The sequence below is a fragment of the Lotus japonicus genome, chromosome 1 (genome assembly GCF_012489685.1).
Source record: "Lotus japonicus ecotype B-129 chromosome 1, LjGifu_v1.2".
NCBI lineage: Eukaryota > Viridiplantae > Streptophyta > Magnoliopsida > Fabales > Fabaceae > Lotus > Lotus japonicus.
Window position 1 is genome coordinate 130,771,289 of NC_080041.1, and position 15,852 is coordinate 130,787,140.

A 15,852-nucleotide genomic window follows, 5' to 3' on the forward strand; every position below is an offset into this window, starting at 1 on the left:
AAATTTTGTGATGATTCAAAACTCTCATTAAACGTGTGTTATGTTTTTCTTTTTACATTTTATGTTTAGCTGTGGTTAAAAACATTCATTAAACGCACATCTAAGTGTTAATTAATACAAGAAAATTCTCGTGATTCTGCAAATTTTGCAACAGATTTGTTAGGGCAGTGTGAAAATGTATGTGGGTGACACTAAAATCAAAATTCAATTAATAATAATAAAAGTACTTGTGAAACTATTACTATAATATTACTATTTTTCAAAAACCGTACAAGCAAGTGTATATATACAAAACAAATTTGAAGGTCGTTCTGTCTGTTTAGAGTAATTTAATTATCATTAGTGGATCCAATTAGAATATTAGTCTACGTAATCCTTCTAGATTTTATTTTTTGTCTGCATCAAAGTCCAAAGATATCCAGGATAGCTAGAAGATTAATAGACAGATCATATTTCCTGGAAACGCGACAAAGCATTGCCGTCTGAGTTCTGACCAATTTTTTTCTCCTTTCTCGAATCACCTTTCATGTAAAATATTTTAGATATAGTAATAATGACTAATCAGGATCGATCCGATCGAGCCTGATGGCATAATAAATTCACTTGCCTGTCCAAGAGTCAATGATCAAAGTTGTTGTAAAAATAAAAACTAGGTCAATGCACCATATTAATTACTACAGCACTCTAGTTTAATGTTTAGGGAAAAACTCATCATGAGATTACATCATTGTCCGTTAAATGCTTTTCACGCTTATAAAATACTAAATGCATTGATTTTTTATTAAATAGTTTCTTATCCTAAAATCTAAAAAATGAGAAACTACTAAATGAAAATTAATCTATTTGATATTTTGTAAGTGTAAAAAATATTTAATTAATTTTTTAATTAAATATATAAGGAGATTACACCATATGATGAAGTACAAGCATACAGTTTTACTCTTAGATATATATCATATATTATATTTGACATGCCGCTTTTATTTTGAATATTTTTGTGCACGAGGCACACGAGGTGTCTGGCATAACGCAATTTTTAGGCCTCCTAGAACAATCAATTAGATATTTGGGCACATATAATATTTAGCAGCTTGCAGCCTCCAAGATATGAAGAAAAAATACAGGGAATGAATCACTTTAAAAGAATCATGCATCATGTGTGTGTTTAGAACTACATTGTAAAACTACTTGTATATGCTTGTTCATAACTAATTCTCTTGATTGGAAGTTCTTAATTTAATTATCCCCATGGCTATAGTTCATGTTCTCAACACATGCATAAATGTGTTGTTGGAGATTTCATATTGAGCTACCAAAGGCCATACTATACTTATGTAGTTATGTACACTAATAATCATCTGGTTACGGCTATCCAAGTCATTCTTGGTTGATTTGGACCGTTTGGAACAACTTATTTGAGCATATCTGATAGTATAAGCGCTTATGTAAGTGTTTGAGAGAGCTTATGCAAACAGCTTATGACCTACCATAAGCTGTTTTGAGCTTATTTTCATCAGCTATTCAGGATAGCTTATGAAAAAGAGATTATGCATATATATAGCTTATTTTCAATAAACTTTTTAAAATAACTTATGAATAAGCGTTTATGTCATAAGCGCTTAATTAAGCTGTTTTCTCAAATGGGGCATTGGTCAACATTCATACCCAATTGATGTTTTTGTTAGAGTCTCACATTGTCAGAGATGTGGCCAAGCAATTGCTTATATATGGTTGTGCAAACCTTAACTCTTAAGCTAGCTTTTGTGGTTGAGTATAGGCATCCTTCAGTTTTTGTCACGTTTCTTTCACATCCTTCAAAATAATTATCGGCCTCACCGATATTTCATATGCCATTTATCTTTTCGAAATAAACAAATCATATTAAAATCCAGAAACAAATGAAAAAATTCACTAAAATCTAAGCATTATGTATCACATAGGTGTTTTGTTGTCCCCAAATGATAGCTCAAGTGGTAAAAGTTAGAGACATAAGTGTTGAGTGTGATGAAGAATGAAGAGTCATGATTCGAAACTTGAGGAAGACTAATTTACTACTCCCTCCGTTCCAGAAAGTTTGTTGTATTGCACAATTTTTCAATATCCCAAAATGTTTGTTGTTTTAGAAAACCAATGCATTTTTTGCTAATTTTTTCCACTTCTACCCTTATTTAATACATTTTCTCTCACTTATCACCTTTCATATTAACCAACTACAACTCTTGTCTATTAATTACATTCTTCTCTATATATCTAAGTACTCCCTCCGTTCCTATTTATAAGTTCATTTTACCCAATTCTCTTAGATTAAGAAAAGTAGTTACAAGTAATAAATTTGTAAAAAAATTTATTCACTTTCCTAGATTAACCTTATTTAATTTCTTATAAATTTCTCTCTCCAAGTTATTATTTCAAAATCTCATTATCTCTTTCATATTAAATATGAGGATAATTTTGGGAATAAATAATTAATGCTCCATTGATATTGTAAATGAACTTATATTTAGAAACAAGAAAACACTCAAAATTGGCCTTATAATAAGGAACGGAGGGAGTATAATTTAATAGTTGCACATCATATTAGTAAAATTAAATAAGGGCAACAATCTAGTCAAATTATGCTATCAATAATTGTTTTTTTACTCTTTGTGCCACAACCTTAAACTACAAACTTTCTGGAACGGAGAGAATAACAACTAACATTTGCCTATAAAAAACATAGGTGTTTTGTTTATGCCTGACCTTCATGCAGTCCATCATTGTCTTGAGGCTAAATAAGTAAAATAACCATGACAATGTCAACACCTATTCCACCTTAATTATCTAACTGTGGTTCCTTGATGTCTTCATACAAAGGTCTCCAAGCTTGATCTTCAAGCCAACAGTTACCTTGAGCTCTATCACGAACTATCTTTATGTTCGTTCATTGATTTTATTTTTTCAAAACTTAACAAATCATATTGATTGAAAAGTTGTTGCTTCATGCTGAATTGGGAACATACATAGAAAATGGAATTTAGATGAATGACGATTGCATTATTGTCATGAATGACATAATAGATTAAGATTTGAAGTTTTTTCACATATATAGCACATTCATCCCTGATAAAAGAGTTAATTTCTCTCAAGCAAAAGAATTGCATACGACCTACACCATTGGTAATTTACTAATAGAAATGGTCATAAATAAGTTATCGATGAAAATGATTGTTGAAAATTTATCGATGGGGCATAGAACGTCAAAAACTTTTACCGACAAGACTTGTACCTATAGAAAATAACTTGTCGTTAAGCCAACGTAAAATGTCTATTACCGATACTTTTCAGGCTTTATCACTGACTTTTGATTGTCACTAATACCCAATTTTATTGTAGTTTATATGTGATTGATTATTATTAAGGTGCATGAAAATCGATTTTATGATATGTAGAAGCAATCCATTGTAGCGTTTTGTCAAACTCAATTTGAAAGTTGAAACTGAATAATGCATGTCAAAATCAAACCTCTTTAAAAATTGTGAATCCATCCAAGTTTCCCTCAGCTAGCACACACAATGTCGAAGCACTGTAGTGCCTAACCAAACATATTCTAAATAATAGGATTTCACTAATTTCTTTTTGAATTTAATTTAATTTAGTTATGATGTGGTAAAAATAAAAGAGTGGACCCTAATTAAAATTTGGTATATATGGTTTAGTAGTGTACCTTAAAAAAGTGCAGATTAGCCTAATAAGCAATTATCCACCCCTGTTGTTTCGTTTTGCCCTCTTGCAATCTCAGTGCTGCTTGTTGCTACCAACTCCATTCGCAATTTGGAGCGGTGAAATGAAACTTACGACTACATGCGCTGATATCTATGATCTCAAAGAAACTGCATTATATTTCCCTCATCTTCGTCCAACCCTCCTCACGTCAAATTGACCTCGGAGGAGCGTATCTAACCTAGGTATGGCCATTTGATGATGTTTTATCTTTGGATTTTCAATCCTAGTTCGTTTTGGATGCAACATTTCAGTACAGTTTTGTTCACCCCACATTCAAGTGGGCAATTGTTACTTTTTTATTTCATCTTGTTGACATGAGCATATTACATATAGTTTATTTTATCAATGTTGTTTGTGCATGAAAATGCAGTATTGGAGATGCTGAATTGTTGTTAAAATTGTGAGGATTAGCTGTTAGTAATTTAAATTGTATAGAAACATTCAGCCTTCTGGTTTTGAAAAAGGCTGCTAGGTGTTAATGTACATTTGATTTCACTGAACAGATATAGTCGAATATTCAAAAATAGTGTACTTGGGCTACTAAGCATCCAATGGTAGTACTGAATTTTGTTTGTGCAATTCGTTTTTTACCTAGTTTTAAGTCTTGTGTGCTTATTAGTGATATCAGTGGTATGTTTGTTCAGCAAATGTACCATTAGCACATGTTGATGACATGCTTCTTTAATAACTATAGCAAAGTGTATATCATGTATTTGGATTTCCCCCCTAATGGTGTATAGTTCCCTAAATTTCAATGATGAAAATGTCACGATTATATGTTTCTCTTAGAGATACATGAATGCCCCAGCACAAAGATGATCAGGTGAGCTTTGTAAATGATTGTTTTTGGATCAGGCTGTATAGTATCCTTGGCTAATGCTAATTACTGTAGGTAGTCTTATCATTTCTTATAGCCAGAATTAATTTGGCATTGTACAAGATTTTCTAGCTACAAGTGGGCTGAATTATCAACCTGAGACTGTGAGGTAGCCCTTCTACTATGGGATTCAATCTTTTGCTTTGGAAACATGTATATGGCAGACAAATTAGGTCATGAGATGCCAGGTTGAATAGTTATGGTTTCATTGTGTATGTAGAGATGACTGAAGTTACTTGCATAATGCGAAATATAAGACACAAATTAAGGCCCACATAATATTATTGACTCCAGCCTTTGCATGATAAGCCTGCTATACTGGCTTTTCCTTATGAAGCTTGCATCTATAGTCTGTTCTAAATTATTGGGGATTAGTTCTTACTATTTTAGGTATGAGAAATTACTTCAAAACTGTTTATAGATAGGTTCATCTGTAATATAACATGATGGGTGAAGATTTTATTTATCACTCTTGCCTAACAGCTAAGTTGCTGGGAATCTCTTAAAACATGAGTTTTGGATCATTAGTACTATGACATTGAAGGCATAATCTACACTATGACAAATATATTTTGCTATTATGCAATGAGAATTGATTTGAAAGGATGGACATTATAGGCTTTCCATTAATCCATTTGAAAGGATGCATGAAAGAGTGTTGCTTTGTGATTGGTTTTATTTTTAGTTGTACCTATGCTGAATACTGTTGCCTCGGATTGGCTTTGGATTGCATATACTCTGGATGATGCTATCAAATTCAAACAAATAGCTTGACACTTGACACACAATTTTTGGAGGTTGCTAATCTTGTTATAGGATGATGCGATCAACTCCAGACTAAGCTGCTCATATGTTCACAGTCGTGTGCTTGCTACTGCTGGATCAAGTTACATCTACAGGGTTATATTAGAATTCTTAATGAATTGGAGCTGCCTAGGAGATAATTAATTGTTGTTTTCCTAGAGTTCAGATTTGCAGATCTCGCACTGTCCTTCAAAGTAATTAGGGTGCAGCAACTTTTATGGCCTTCGCTTAATTTCAAGCAGCCTATACTGTATTTGGTTTAGCATCGAGTTATACTGTGGCAACAGCTCAAACATCACATGAAGGTAGCTGCGAATCACCAAATTCTACAAGTTATGTTTTAAGCCAGGTTTCAAGTTTGGTATTATATAAGATAGGGTCGTTGTTTTATGATGGTGTATCTCTTGGAGTTGGCTGGCAGCAAGTTCTTCCAGCAGTTTAAACAATTGGCTCTTTTTAATGTTCAGGACCATAGTCTAATGTGCTGTATTTAGGTTTCCCCTGCCATATGCCTCTTTTTGCTGGACCATTATTCCTCTGCAAGGCTCTTTAGGATTTTCACAAGCTGTACTTGTCTAGAGGTTCTGTTACTGTTTTTTTACTGTATGCTTAGGCAGTCTCTATTTGTACATAAACCATCTGAACTTTCTAGGGTTCACCATGTAGTCATGTACTCTAATTCTTTGTAATGAAATTCATTTTGCGTATAAATAAAAGACCTGACAACTCAGGTTTCTGAGATTCAAAGTGAGATTGTGTTGGTGCTGGTGCTGATATTGATATGGTGCATTTTTCTTCAACAAGAAATTCAATTCTCAATTTGGTGCTCGTTATTCTACAGTATGTTTTAAAGGAGGAGCAGGGTGAGATTCATCCCCTATATGAGTGAAATGAAGATATACACGCACATAGTATTTCTCCTGTTTTTCCCTTTTATATGATCTGTACTGCACTAATGCTTGACTCTCACTTCCACAGGTCAAATCATTTCATTTCTTGTTTGACCATATGCGGAGGCTAATGATAAATAGTTAAATACCATACATCCTAGGACCCTCCTAGTTGAAGAGCCACCGAGAGATATTAGAAGCAGAGTTGAATGGGCCTCCAGTGGAAATATTTATGGGCCCCTAATGATCCATGACACAGTATTTGATTGCCCATAAAGGTGTTGTGCACTCCTCTCCTTCTTTTTCATAATTATTTTGCATTAATTTGTTTGAAAGTTGTATCAATCATGTTGATTGAAGCTAAAGGCTTTGATGAAGCCACTGTTTAAGCAGTAACACAGTGACTAGTTAAAGCTCTTTCTCTCATGGGTCCTAAAAAATTGGATCATTATTCTTTTTCTTCTTCCTCTGTGGGAGGGGACAAGTGCAAAGACTTGTAGAAGTTGGATTGGGGTTTTGGTAATTCAGTGCGATAAATCATTGATCAAAACTCAAGCACTTCACTGAAGGGTCACATCCTCATTTCTGCAACCCCTACTTGTCGTTTGTACAAGCAGTTTGGTTGTTCAACAACTAAAATTTCAGGAGTAATGATATATACACACCTCATTTTTTAAACACTTCATTTCCATCGCCTTTTGTTTCTATCTCTCTCATCTTATCATCTATCACATCTCATACTTTCTCTCTCTTACTTTTTCTTTTCTTCCTATCTCTCTCTTCATTCCACCTCTTCCACCTCAAATGAGAGGTGTGTAAGTAACATTATTGAAATTTCAGTCAGTAAAAAGTGTCCTTCACCTGAAAATACCTAAGACCATTTACAATGGTTTGTTTAGTTTACCCCCCCTCTCAACACCAATTTTTCTCTTCCCAACACTCCACATCATCTTCTCTCTCAAATTCAACACTCTCTCAACAATTACCTACTCCAATGATTTTCTCTCAACACCCTACCCCATGACTCACCCTACCCCACCACTTTTTTATTCCATATTTTTATTTTATTTAATTTTATATTTTTATTATTTACATAAAATTACAATTATTATTTTAAATTAAATTAAACAATAAACACTTAACAATTTAATTTTTTTTAAATATAGAAAATAATTTATTCTATTTCCTTAACTTAAAAATGGAAGACAACAAACTAAGCACACAATAATTTATTTTATTTTCTTAACTTAAAATGCAAGAAAATAAAAATGAAGAATAGAGGAAAAAAAAGTTATGAATTTTGGTTAAAAATGGTGAAAAACTTGATTTTTTTTTCTGTTTCCAAATCAAACGAACCAAGTATCTATTTATAGAGGAAAAAAAGTTATGAATTTTGGTTAATTTTTTTTTCAAATTTTTTTTTTCAACAAGATAATTCACTTTAAAATTTATAAAAACAAAAAATCATACGGACCAATCAGACAGCGCCACGCGGCTCCTCATTATCCACATCGGATTCTCTCTCTTCCATCCTTGCTACGCATGCCCCTTGTCCGCGCGTGTGGTGCACGCGCCTAGGTGTGCCCACTCACGTGCTGACACGTGTCACCTCCGGCCACTCTCAACAATGTTTACCATCCTCAACATTTCTCCCCTCCACCTCATCCTTAACAAAACCTCAACAACCACTACAACCCTTCAACAAACTTCAACACCACTTTCAACCAACCATTGCAAATGGTCTAATAAGTGTTGTAACTGAAAGGAAATTTTTCAAATCTGGTTAGAGAGTATTAGAATTTAGGTTCAGCATAACTCTACTCCCAAAGCTAGCTTAGAGGTAAGGGTTGCTCTATTCTTTATAATGACTTATTGGTTATATCTTGAGACAATGTGAAACTTTCAACACATCATCTCATGCCCAGACTGGACATATGTAGCGTGGAATTTACTAGAAGGAATGGTGGTCCTTATATGGGCAACACAAGGATGCTCTTGAGCTCTAAGGAGACAAAGATGTAGCTCTAATACCATCTTAGAACTTAATTTTATCCTAAAAGCTAGCTTAGGGTTGAATAAAAATCACAAAAGAAAATAACATTTACAGCGTCTGTGGAATTATGGACTTAGGAGAGAGGTTCAGGGGTGGAAATCTATCAAATCTGGCGAACCAAAACAGACCCCTTCACTCACTCGTCTCACCCCATTAATCAGTCATAATTACCTTGATTAATAGTTGTTGAGAAGTGAGAACTTGTTGTGAATCAAATCCTTTAGAATCTAATAACATTTAAAGATCATTCAATGCCTTACTGCATTACCTTGAGTAACATACTGTGTATTTGCTAGCTATTTAGGGTCATTTCTTCTTGGTTTTTGTTCCTATTTTTCAATGTTTCTATCTTTGCTTAAACATTTTACCCGAGTCAGTTATATTGTAAACGCTCTTCTGTCTTCCCCTTTTCTTTCATTGCGTGTTGTTTGTAGTTTTCAACAACTTACAACAGCACAGAACAGACCATAAAAAACAAGTCTGGCCTCAACATGGTGGGGGACCATGGCCTGTTGACATGCCTGAATTTAATTGTCTCGAGCTTCTCCATTTTTACTTGATTTTCATCCATAGGTTTCAAACGCTGTTGAGTGATAAAAAAAATAAAATGAGTAGCACATAACCACTTCCCTTGTCAGTACTTGAAAACATGCATTAAGAGTCAACTTGCTGAAAAATGTAGAGATACAAAAATTTGAATTATTGTATCGGTAGGCTGTAGCAGCAAACCTATCAAATGTAATGCTGGAAGACAAAATCAATTATCGGGAGAAGCTTTTATGAGTAATTTTTTGATTTCAAAATTGATTATCGTAAAAGAGTACTTAGTGCAAACCTGCTATAAGAGATGGAAGCAGGTGGCATGTGGTTTTTGCTGCTAAACTAGAAGTAGATTGAGAGGGGAGTGGTCTTAGAAGTAGTACATCTTGAGTTGTGTTATCTATCAAGTCAAGTCCACATACAAACCCATTCACCTAAACCTTACCCACCACCAAAGCCAAATAGAGTACACCATCACTGGCACCATACCTTATGATGAGCCCATGTGAAAAATCTTCAGGCAGAATCCCAACAGTAGCAAATTGATTCCACATTTATAATTTCCGATGACCTAAATCCTCCATTTAGCAATGGGATGACGTCACCTTGATTTCTTAGTGGCCCCATACCTTACCCTCTCTGTTTGGCTGCAGTCTCATTTCTTTCCTCATTAACTTTGGGGCATTAGTTTTGGTATCATTTAAATAGCTTTTCTCGCCCCCTAATCTATTGTAGTTATGTTTGTGGGAACTAATTACATATATTGTAGAGTATAATTTATACATTCTGCAATTATCAATATGAAAAAATGCTAAAAGATTGTATGAAAATGTAAAAGGGTGGTGGTACCAATAATAATGCCCTTAACTTTGATATATTCACATTATTTCTTACTTTCACCTTAATTTCACTCACTTTTTTATTTTTATTTCTCTATTTTTTTTCTCATCGTATACAAATTATATTTCTCATTTTTTTTTCTTTTATTCATATCTATATGTACTTTTAGGTAAAATTAGTATGGACATATAACATTTTCCTTTCCCATCACTACTCAGGTTACCCACCAACCTTTGGTTTACTCACTCCTACTCTTTTTGGTGTGAAAGTTTGGTATGAAATTCAGGGATTTTCTCCCTCCTAGTCTCTTTCTACTCTCTCCCCCTTTATTTCCCTTTCCTTTTTAGGCAGGGTTTGAGGGATGGAACCTGACAAGTTGGTTAATTGGGTCAATTCTGGGATGTCGCATCTATCTGTCCTTATCTTGCGATTTCTCATCTTACTTGCAATCACATATCCACACTGTTAATTCCTGCTACTTTATTCACTACATATCTCAAATTTTTTATGTATTCATGACACATACCCCATGAAAAGTGGGACTTTTGCTAAAAGTGAACTCTCAGGTCTAAAGAAAATTAGTAATTAACATCATTTACTTATCACTTGCGTATTGCATTTTTTGTTTTTTATGAAATTTCCATTAATTACTTTTTAAAACTAGTAAAAAGCAAGTAAGGTCACTGATCTGAGTAAATGAAAAAGGGAAAAAGTTGATTAGTTGATGTGAAAAAATATTGTGTATAAGTAACATTTTTAGTTTTATCGTGATGTTGTGGATATTTTGGTTTCTTTCTGAGTTTTTTCTTACACGTATTGACTGTTACGCTAATTCTTGTTTATATTACTGCGAGTATAGTTTTTAGTGTCATGGAAGGAGGTATACAAATTTAGCTGGGAACTTTTGTACAAAAGAATTTAGGTAACAAGTAAATGAACTTTTGTTCCTGGATACAGATATAAATCCCTGAAACTCAGGAAGCCACACAATGTCGTGATTCTGTAGAGCGATTACCTACTGGAGCCTGACCTGAAGAGAAACTGAGTACAAGTAATTAGATAGAATACCTTCACCATAATGGAAAAGCCTTAACCTCGTTGGTTGACAACGATTTCACACTCATTTGTTGAGTTTGCTTCATGAAAAGTTTTATATTGAGTTCAGCAATTTGTTGGAAAAGGTAGCCTTTAAACATAGCATTCATTATGGTTAATGATGATGCATGTTCACAATGTTTTTGAGGCCCACAACCAAAGAAGTTTTTTCTTTCTTAACCAAGTTATTTTTGTGAAACTAATCTTTTGCATCACAATCAGCACATTAAGTGGTATAAGGCTTATAAAAAGTTTTTTTCTATTCACCAGTTGGAACTCAATCTTCCAATCAATTGCTTAAGTGATAGTGTTGAACTTGTACGCTAATGCATTTTATTGTTCCCGCTTGAAGTTTATATGTATCATTAGTTTTACTTATTTTAAAAATAGACTCACATCGCTTTCACACTATGCCTTCCTAAAATAAATATTTAATCAAGAACAAAACCTCATCGAAAACATGTCCCTTCTGGCGTTCACACCTTAGTTGATGATTAATATATGCTTGACCGACAGGGAACAAGAAAATCTCACAAAACAAATAAACAATTTATTTGCACCTACATGCATCTCCCTGAATTTAAGACAAGAAAGATCCTCTACAATCTTGAACACGAACTTAAACTAATTATACTTAAAATAATTAAAAAAAACAGTTGATCTTTTCATGTTAATGACAAGGTCATTGATTACAATTAATTAAGGAGATACCACCTTAACCTGAAGCTTGGGATTGGGATTAAAAAAAGGGAATCTAGTTAGGAGAAGTGGGAGGTTCTTAGAAGCTGCTGCTAATATGGTTGTTGACGTAGCATGTGATGGTGAGTGTTATTGGGAGAAGAATAAGAAGAGGGTTGTTGATGATGGTGGTGGTAGAATTGTTGTGTTTGGGAATCAGGTAGTTGGCATTCCATGTTCACCCCAAATAGCCTCAGCACCTTTGAACCGGAACTGTTTCCTCCCGGTGCGCTCTCCTCCTTATGATTCTGACCTTGGGACCCTCCACCTGTAACATTACAACACGTGCAAATGCCCATACTTCATTTTTCAATCAAAAAAAATTTGAACCATAAATATATACCAACAAAATAACGCTTTCAAATTCAGATACGCAAAGCTACCTCAGGCTATCAACATGAAAGACACACTCAAATCAAACACAACTCTTGTGATTGGTTTGGTTTTTGAATACTCAAATACTTTTCTCATTTCGTATAGTATTGTCTTGTCTTTCAAAAAAATAAACCAACCACAAAATTATGTTGGATATTTGGAGTATGTTATTAGTGAATCCTGTTTTTACCATGATAAATTCAAGGAAAAGGGGCGCGTGTGTTGCACTCACCCATGTTAGAATGAGCAGTTAGTTAATTTGAGCAATCTGAATTCTGTGCAATAAAACCCAAACTACACTCCTTTCTACAAAAACATAACCACACACCACACCACTCCCAAATCCAGTTACTTTCACTTTTGGGTGAAAATCTCATTGGTAATTATGATAAGTAAAAATTCTTAAAATTTTCATAGAGAAAAAACTTTATCTGATGTGGACAAAAAATAGCATGATTCACGAGTTGGAAAAAAGTTTCACCCTAAATTAATTTTAACACATAAAGAACATATTATATAAATAATCGTGGATCAATAGAAAAAAATGCAAAAAATATATGAATGAAAAATTGGTAATTATGATAAGATAATTTGAAATGTATGATATAGAGGCAATACCTGTATGAAGATGAGGGTGGTATGTGAAGGGGTGAGGAGCCGGAGGATAGAAGGCAGCGGCGGCATTGGGTGCTGGTTGGGCGTTTCTCCGCCGGCAGGTGATGAAGAAGCGGTGAGGGTGAGCGCGGTGTCTGTGGAACAAAACGACGTCGCCGGCGTCGAGGCGTTTGTCCTTGACGTAACGGCTCCATCCTTTTGTCAAGACATAGCTCTGGCTGCTGTTCCAGTAGGAGTAACGGAATCGCCACAACTTCCCTGACTCGTCCTCGAAACTCAGCAACATCCCCTTGCTCTCCGCCGAGTCAAGAGGGAAGTGCTTCTCCGCGTGCTGCTTTGGGATGACGAGGCGGTTCAGCTTCCCAACATCACTCGGTGTCAATGGCTTCTCGAACATTCCTTCCATCTCTTCCTCTGCTGGCTCTTCATCTTCTTTATTCCTTGACCTGGTGATGGAGTAGTCCTGTTCTTCTTGGTCTAATTCTCCGTCTTCGCGCCGGTGAGTGGAGGAAGAAGAAGGAGAAGGAGAAGGAGAAGAAGAAAGTGGGTTGTGAAACTGGGGGTGAATGAGATTTTGCTGCTGGTGCTGGGTCCACCATAGCTGCTGCTGGTTTATGGACATTTTGTTATATCAGAAATGGAGATAGATAGATAAAGAGATAGAGAAAGGAGCAAGTAGTGTGTTTGAAAATGATGATTATGGGAGAAGAGGGAATTCAATTCCTATTGTGATGGAGTTGGATCAGAAGATATGACAATGAAAGAGAGAGAGAGCAGAGAGAATACTGTGTCCCACCCCATGTGTGCTATCTGAGAAGAAAAATATGTGTATATATAATGTTTCAGAAAAATATATTATATATTTTTTTATATTAAAATATTATATTTTATATATAATCTTATCCTATTCATATTTTATATTCCTATTTTTTATACACATTCATAAAATTTAATAAAGTTTTATCTATAAAAAAAATAAAAGATGATAAAATTGTTCATTGTGTTGAAATTTTAACATGAGATGATCCATGCATCTATCTTAACTTTAATTATATATACTCCATCTTAGTGTGTAAAGTCAATGGTGTTTCTCGGTTGCTTCTCAGTGAAATACAGTATAGTAATTAAAATATGATTAGTGAAATAATTAATGATTAAAGTGTGATGAGTTCACGAGAGGTGTACACTTGTAGAGCTTCTCATGCTCAGATTATATATGAACGTCAAAGTATAATTGAATTGGACCGAAAATTTTGTGTTTAATTATGAATTAATATTGGGAAAGAATGAGAGATTCTACAGGTGAATGGTTTTGTATGATTTAGCGAGGGACATCTCATGTGAGTTATAAATTGGCTAACTAATTAAGTGATGGGGTCATCACACTATATGAAGGAGTAATGATATATACACACCTCCTTATTTATACACTTTATTTTCACCTATTTTTATTTGTATCTCTCTCCTCTTATCATCTATCACATCTTATATTTTCTCTCTCTTACTTTTTCTTTTCTTTCTATCTCTCTCCTCCTCCACCTCTTTTCACCTCAATTTAGAGGTGTGGACAAATAATTATTGTATATGAAGTCGTCATATATAATCTGTTTCAGTCCCAAGTCCCATTTAAAGGTCAGCCGGCATACCTACAGTGCCACTTGTTTTGCAGAAGTGAATGATTGTATTTCGAGCTAAATTTAACATGGTTCCACGTTGAATTTAACGTGTTAATTTTCTTTTAGTTCACATTATTAATCTGTTAAATTTCTATTTGGACTTGAATCTTATATAAATGCGGCCCAAATTATGTACATTCTTCCTATGTAGATGATGTATAGCTCGTTAGGGGTGTGAGTGAGTACGGTCCGATCAGCGAATTTGATCCGAACCGAACACATTATGATGGGTTAGATTGGATCATCGGTTCGGTTCGATTCGAATTATTTTTACTGCATTCGATCGCCATCGGTTCGGGTATCGGATTTGGGGATTGAAAAACCAATCAATCTGAACCAACCCAATGAAATGAGAATTGTTTTTATAGTCAGCCCAAACACTGCAGCCCATTACATTGCCTATTTAAATTTTAATTGGAGATGTTGATTTTATTTGGATTATATGGAATATGTCATTATCGAATATTTTGTTCTTTAGAAATGTTGGATTTTTCTCTGTATTTTATAATTTTTCATGCTTTTATAATAATTTTCGTGCAAATTTCTAAATAATATTTTTTTATTTCAAATTCGACCATAACGGGTTAGTTTGATTCGAATTTAGAAGCAAAAATCAGGAAATTCGAACCAATCCAAACCGAATATGATTGATTGGTTCGGACATTTAAATGCCCTAAATCCAAACCAATGCGGTTCGATTACACCCCTATAGCTCGCCCAATAGAGTCAAGTTATAGCCAATTAAGGAAAATCCTAAACTACTCGAAATGTTGAGGACTTGCTACTTGACAAGATGACTCATCACTTGGTAGGATGGTTCGCCATTTGTGAAATCTCTTGACGGGCCTTGACCAAACATCCCTAGACTTTAACGCTATGTTGGTTTGAGATCGGATGCAAGAGAGAGAGATAGGAGAGAGATTGATAAAACATCTTTGTTTGGTTGATGAGTACTTTAGATAAGCGAGAGATAGAAGGTGAGATTTTCTTACTTTTTTTTCTTCTTCACTTTTTGCAAAGAGATGAGACAGTCTTTTTAATTTTTTTCCTATTCTTGCAGATAGTGGTGGTTCTATACTGCCACTACTTGCTTCTGACCCAATAAATTATACCTCTCGTTTAAAAAATGTTTTTTTAATCAAAATTTATTTTTTATTCTCTCTTTCACCTCATTATTTTTCATCTCTCTCATTTGATTTTTTTCAAACAACTTATAAATCTTAGAGTATATATGTTTTTCACATATTCCTCTCTACTCAAATTTTTTCTTTTCTTTTTCTGTTCTCTTTTGTACCAAATGGAGTGTAAATTTTGATCATATTAGAGGGCATTCAAAGGAAGAGAGCCTAATTTGGATACTAATTGAGCGGGCATTTAGTTGGATGACACCTGCGTAGTTTAAACACAAATTCGCGTTAACATGTGAAAATCTTATTTTATTCAATTCACAAAATTTTGAAATACATAAAAATTACATCTGCGTTTTACAGCATTGATTCAGCCTTTATACTATCACAACTAGTAGTAATAATAGTATTTACTTTTTGTTTTGTGATAAAATTAATCTCATGACAGCATTCCACCTTC

General features: G+C 34.2%; 1 protein-coding gene and 1 long non-coding RNA gene across 2 annotated transcripts; one reads left to right on the plus strand and one right to left on the minus strand.

The window, feature by feature from the left end:
* Window positions 1–3,728: 3,728 nt before the first annotated feature.
* On the plus strand, window positions 3,729–6,190 carry LOC130730781 (uncharacterized). The gene is made up of 2 exons (XR_009016466.1): window positions 3,729–3,944; window positions 5,325–6,190. It is a non-coding gene; the product is annotated as an uncharacterized LOC130730781 (long non-coding RNA).
* A 5,201-nt stretch (window positions 6,191–11,391) lies between these two features.
* Window positions 11,392–13,379, minus strand: LOC130732693 (B3 domain-containing protein At2g36080). The gene is made up of 2 exons (XM_057584689.1): window positions 12,593–13,379; window positions 11,392–11,867 (listed from the first exon to the last, which is right to left on the minus strand). Exons 1-2 carry the CDS (start codon window positions 13,209–13,211, stop codon window positions 11,653–11,655), a joined length of 834 nt encoding a protein of 277 aa, XP_057440672.1. The 5' UTR covers window positions 13,212–13,379; the 3' UTR covers window positions 11,392–11,652.
* Between the last annotated feature and the right edge of the window lie 2,473 nt (window positions 13,380–15,852).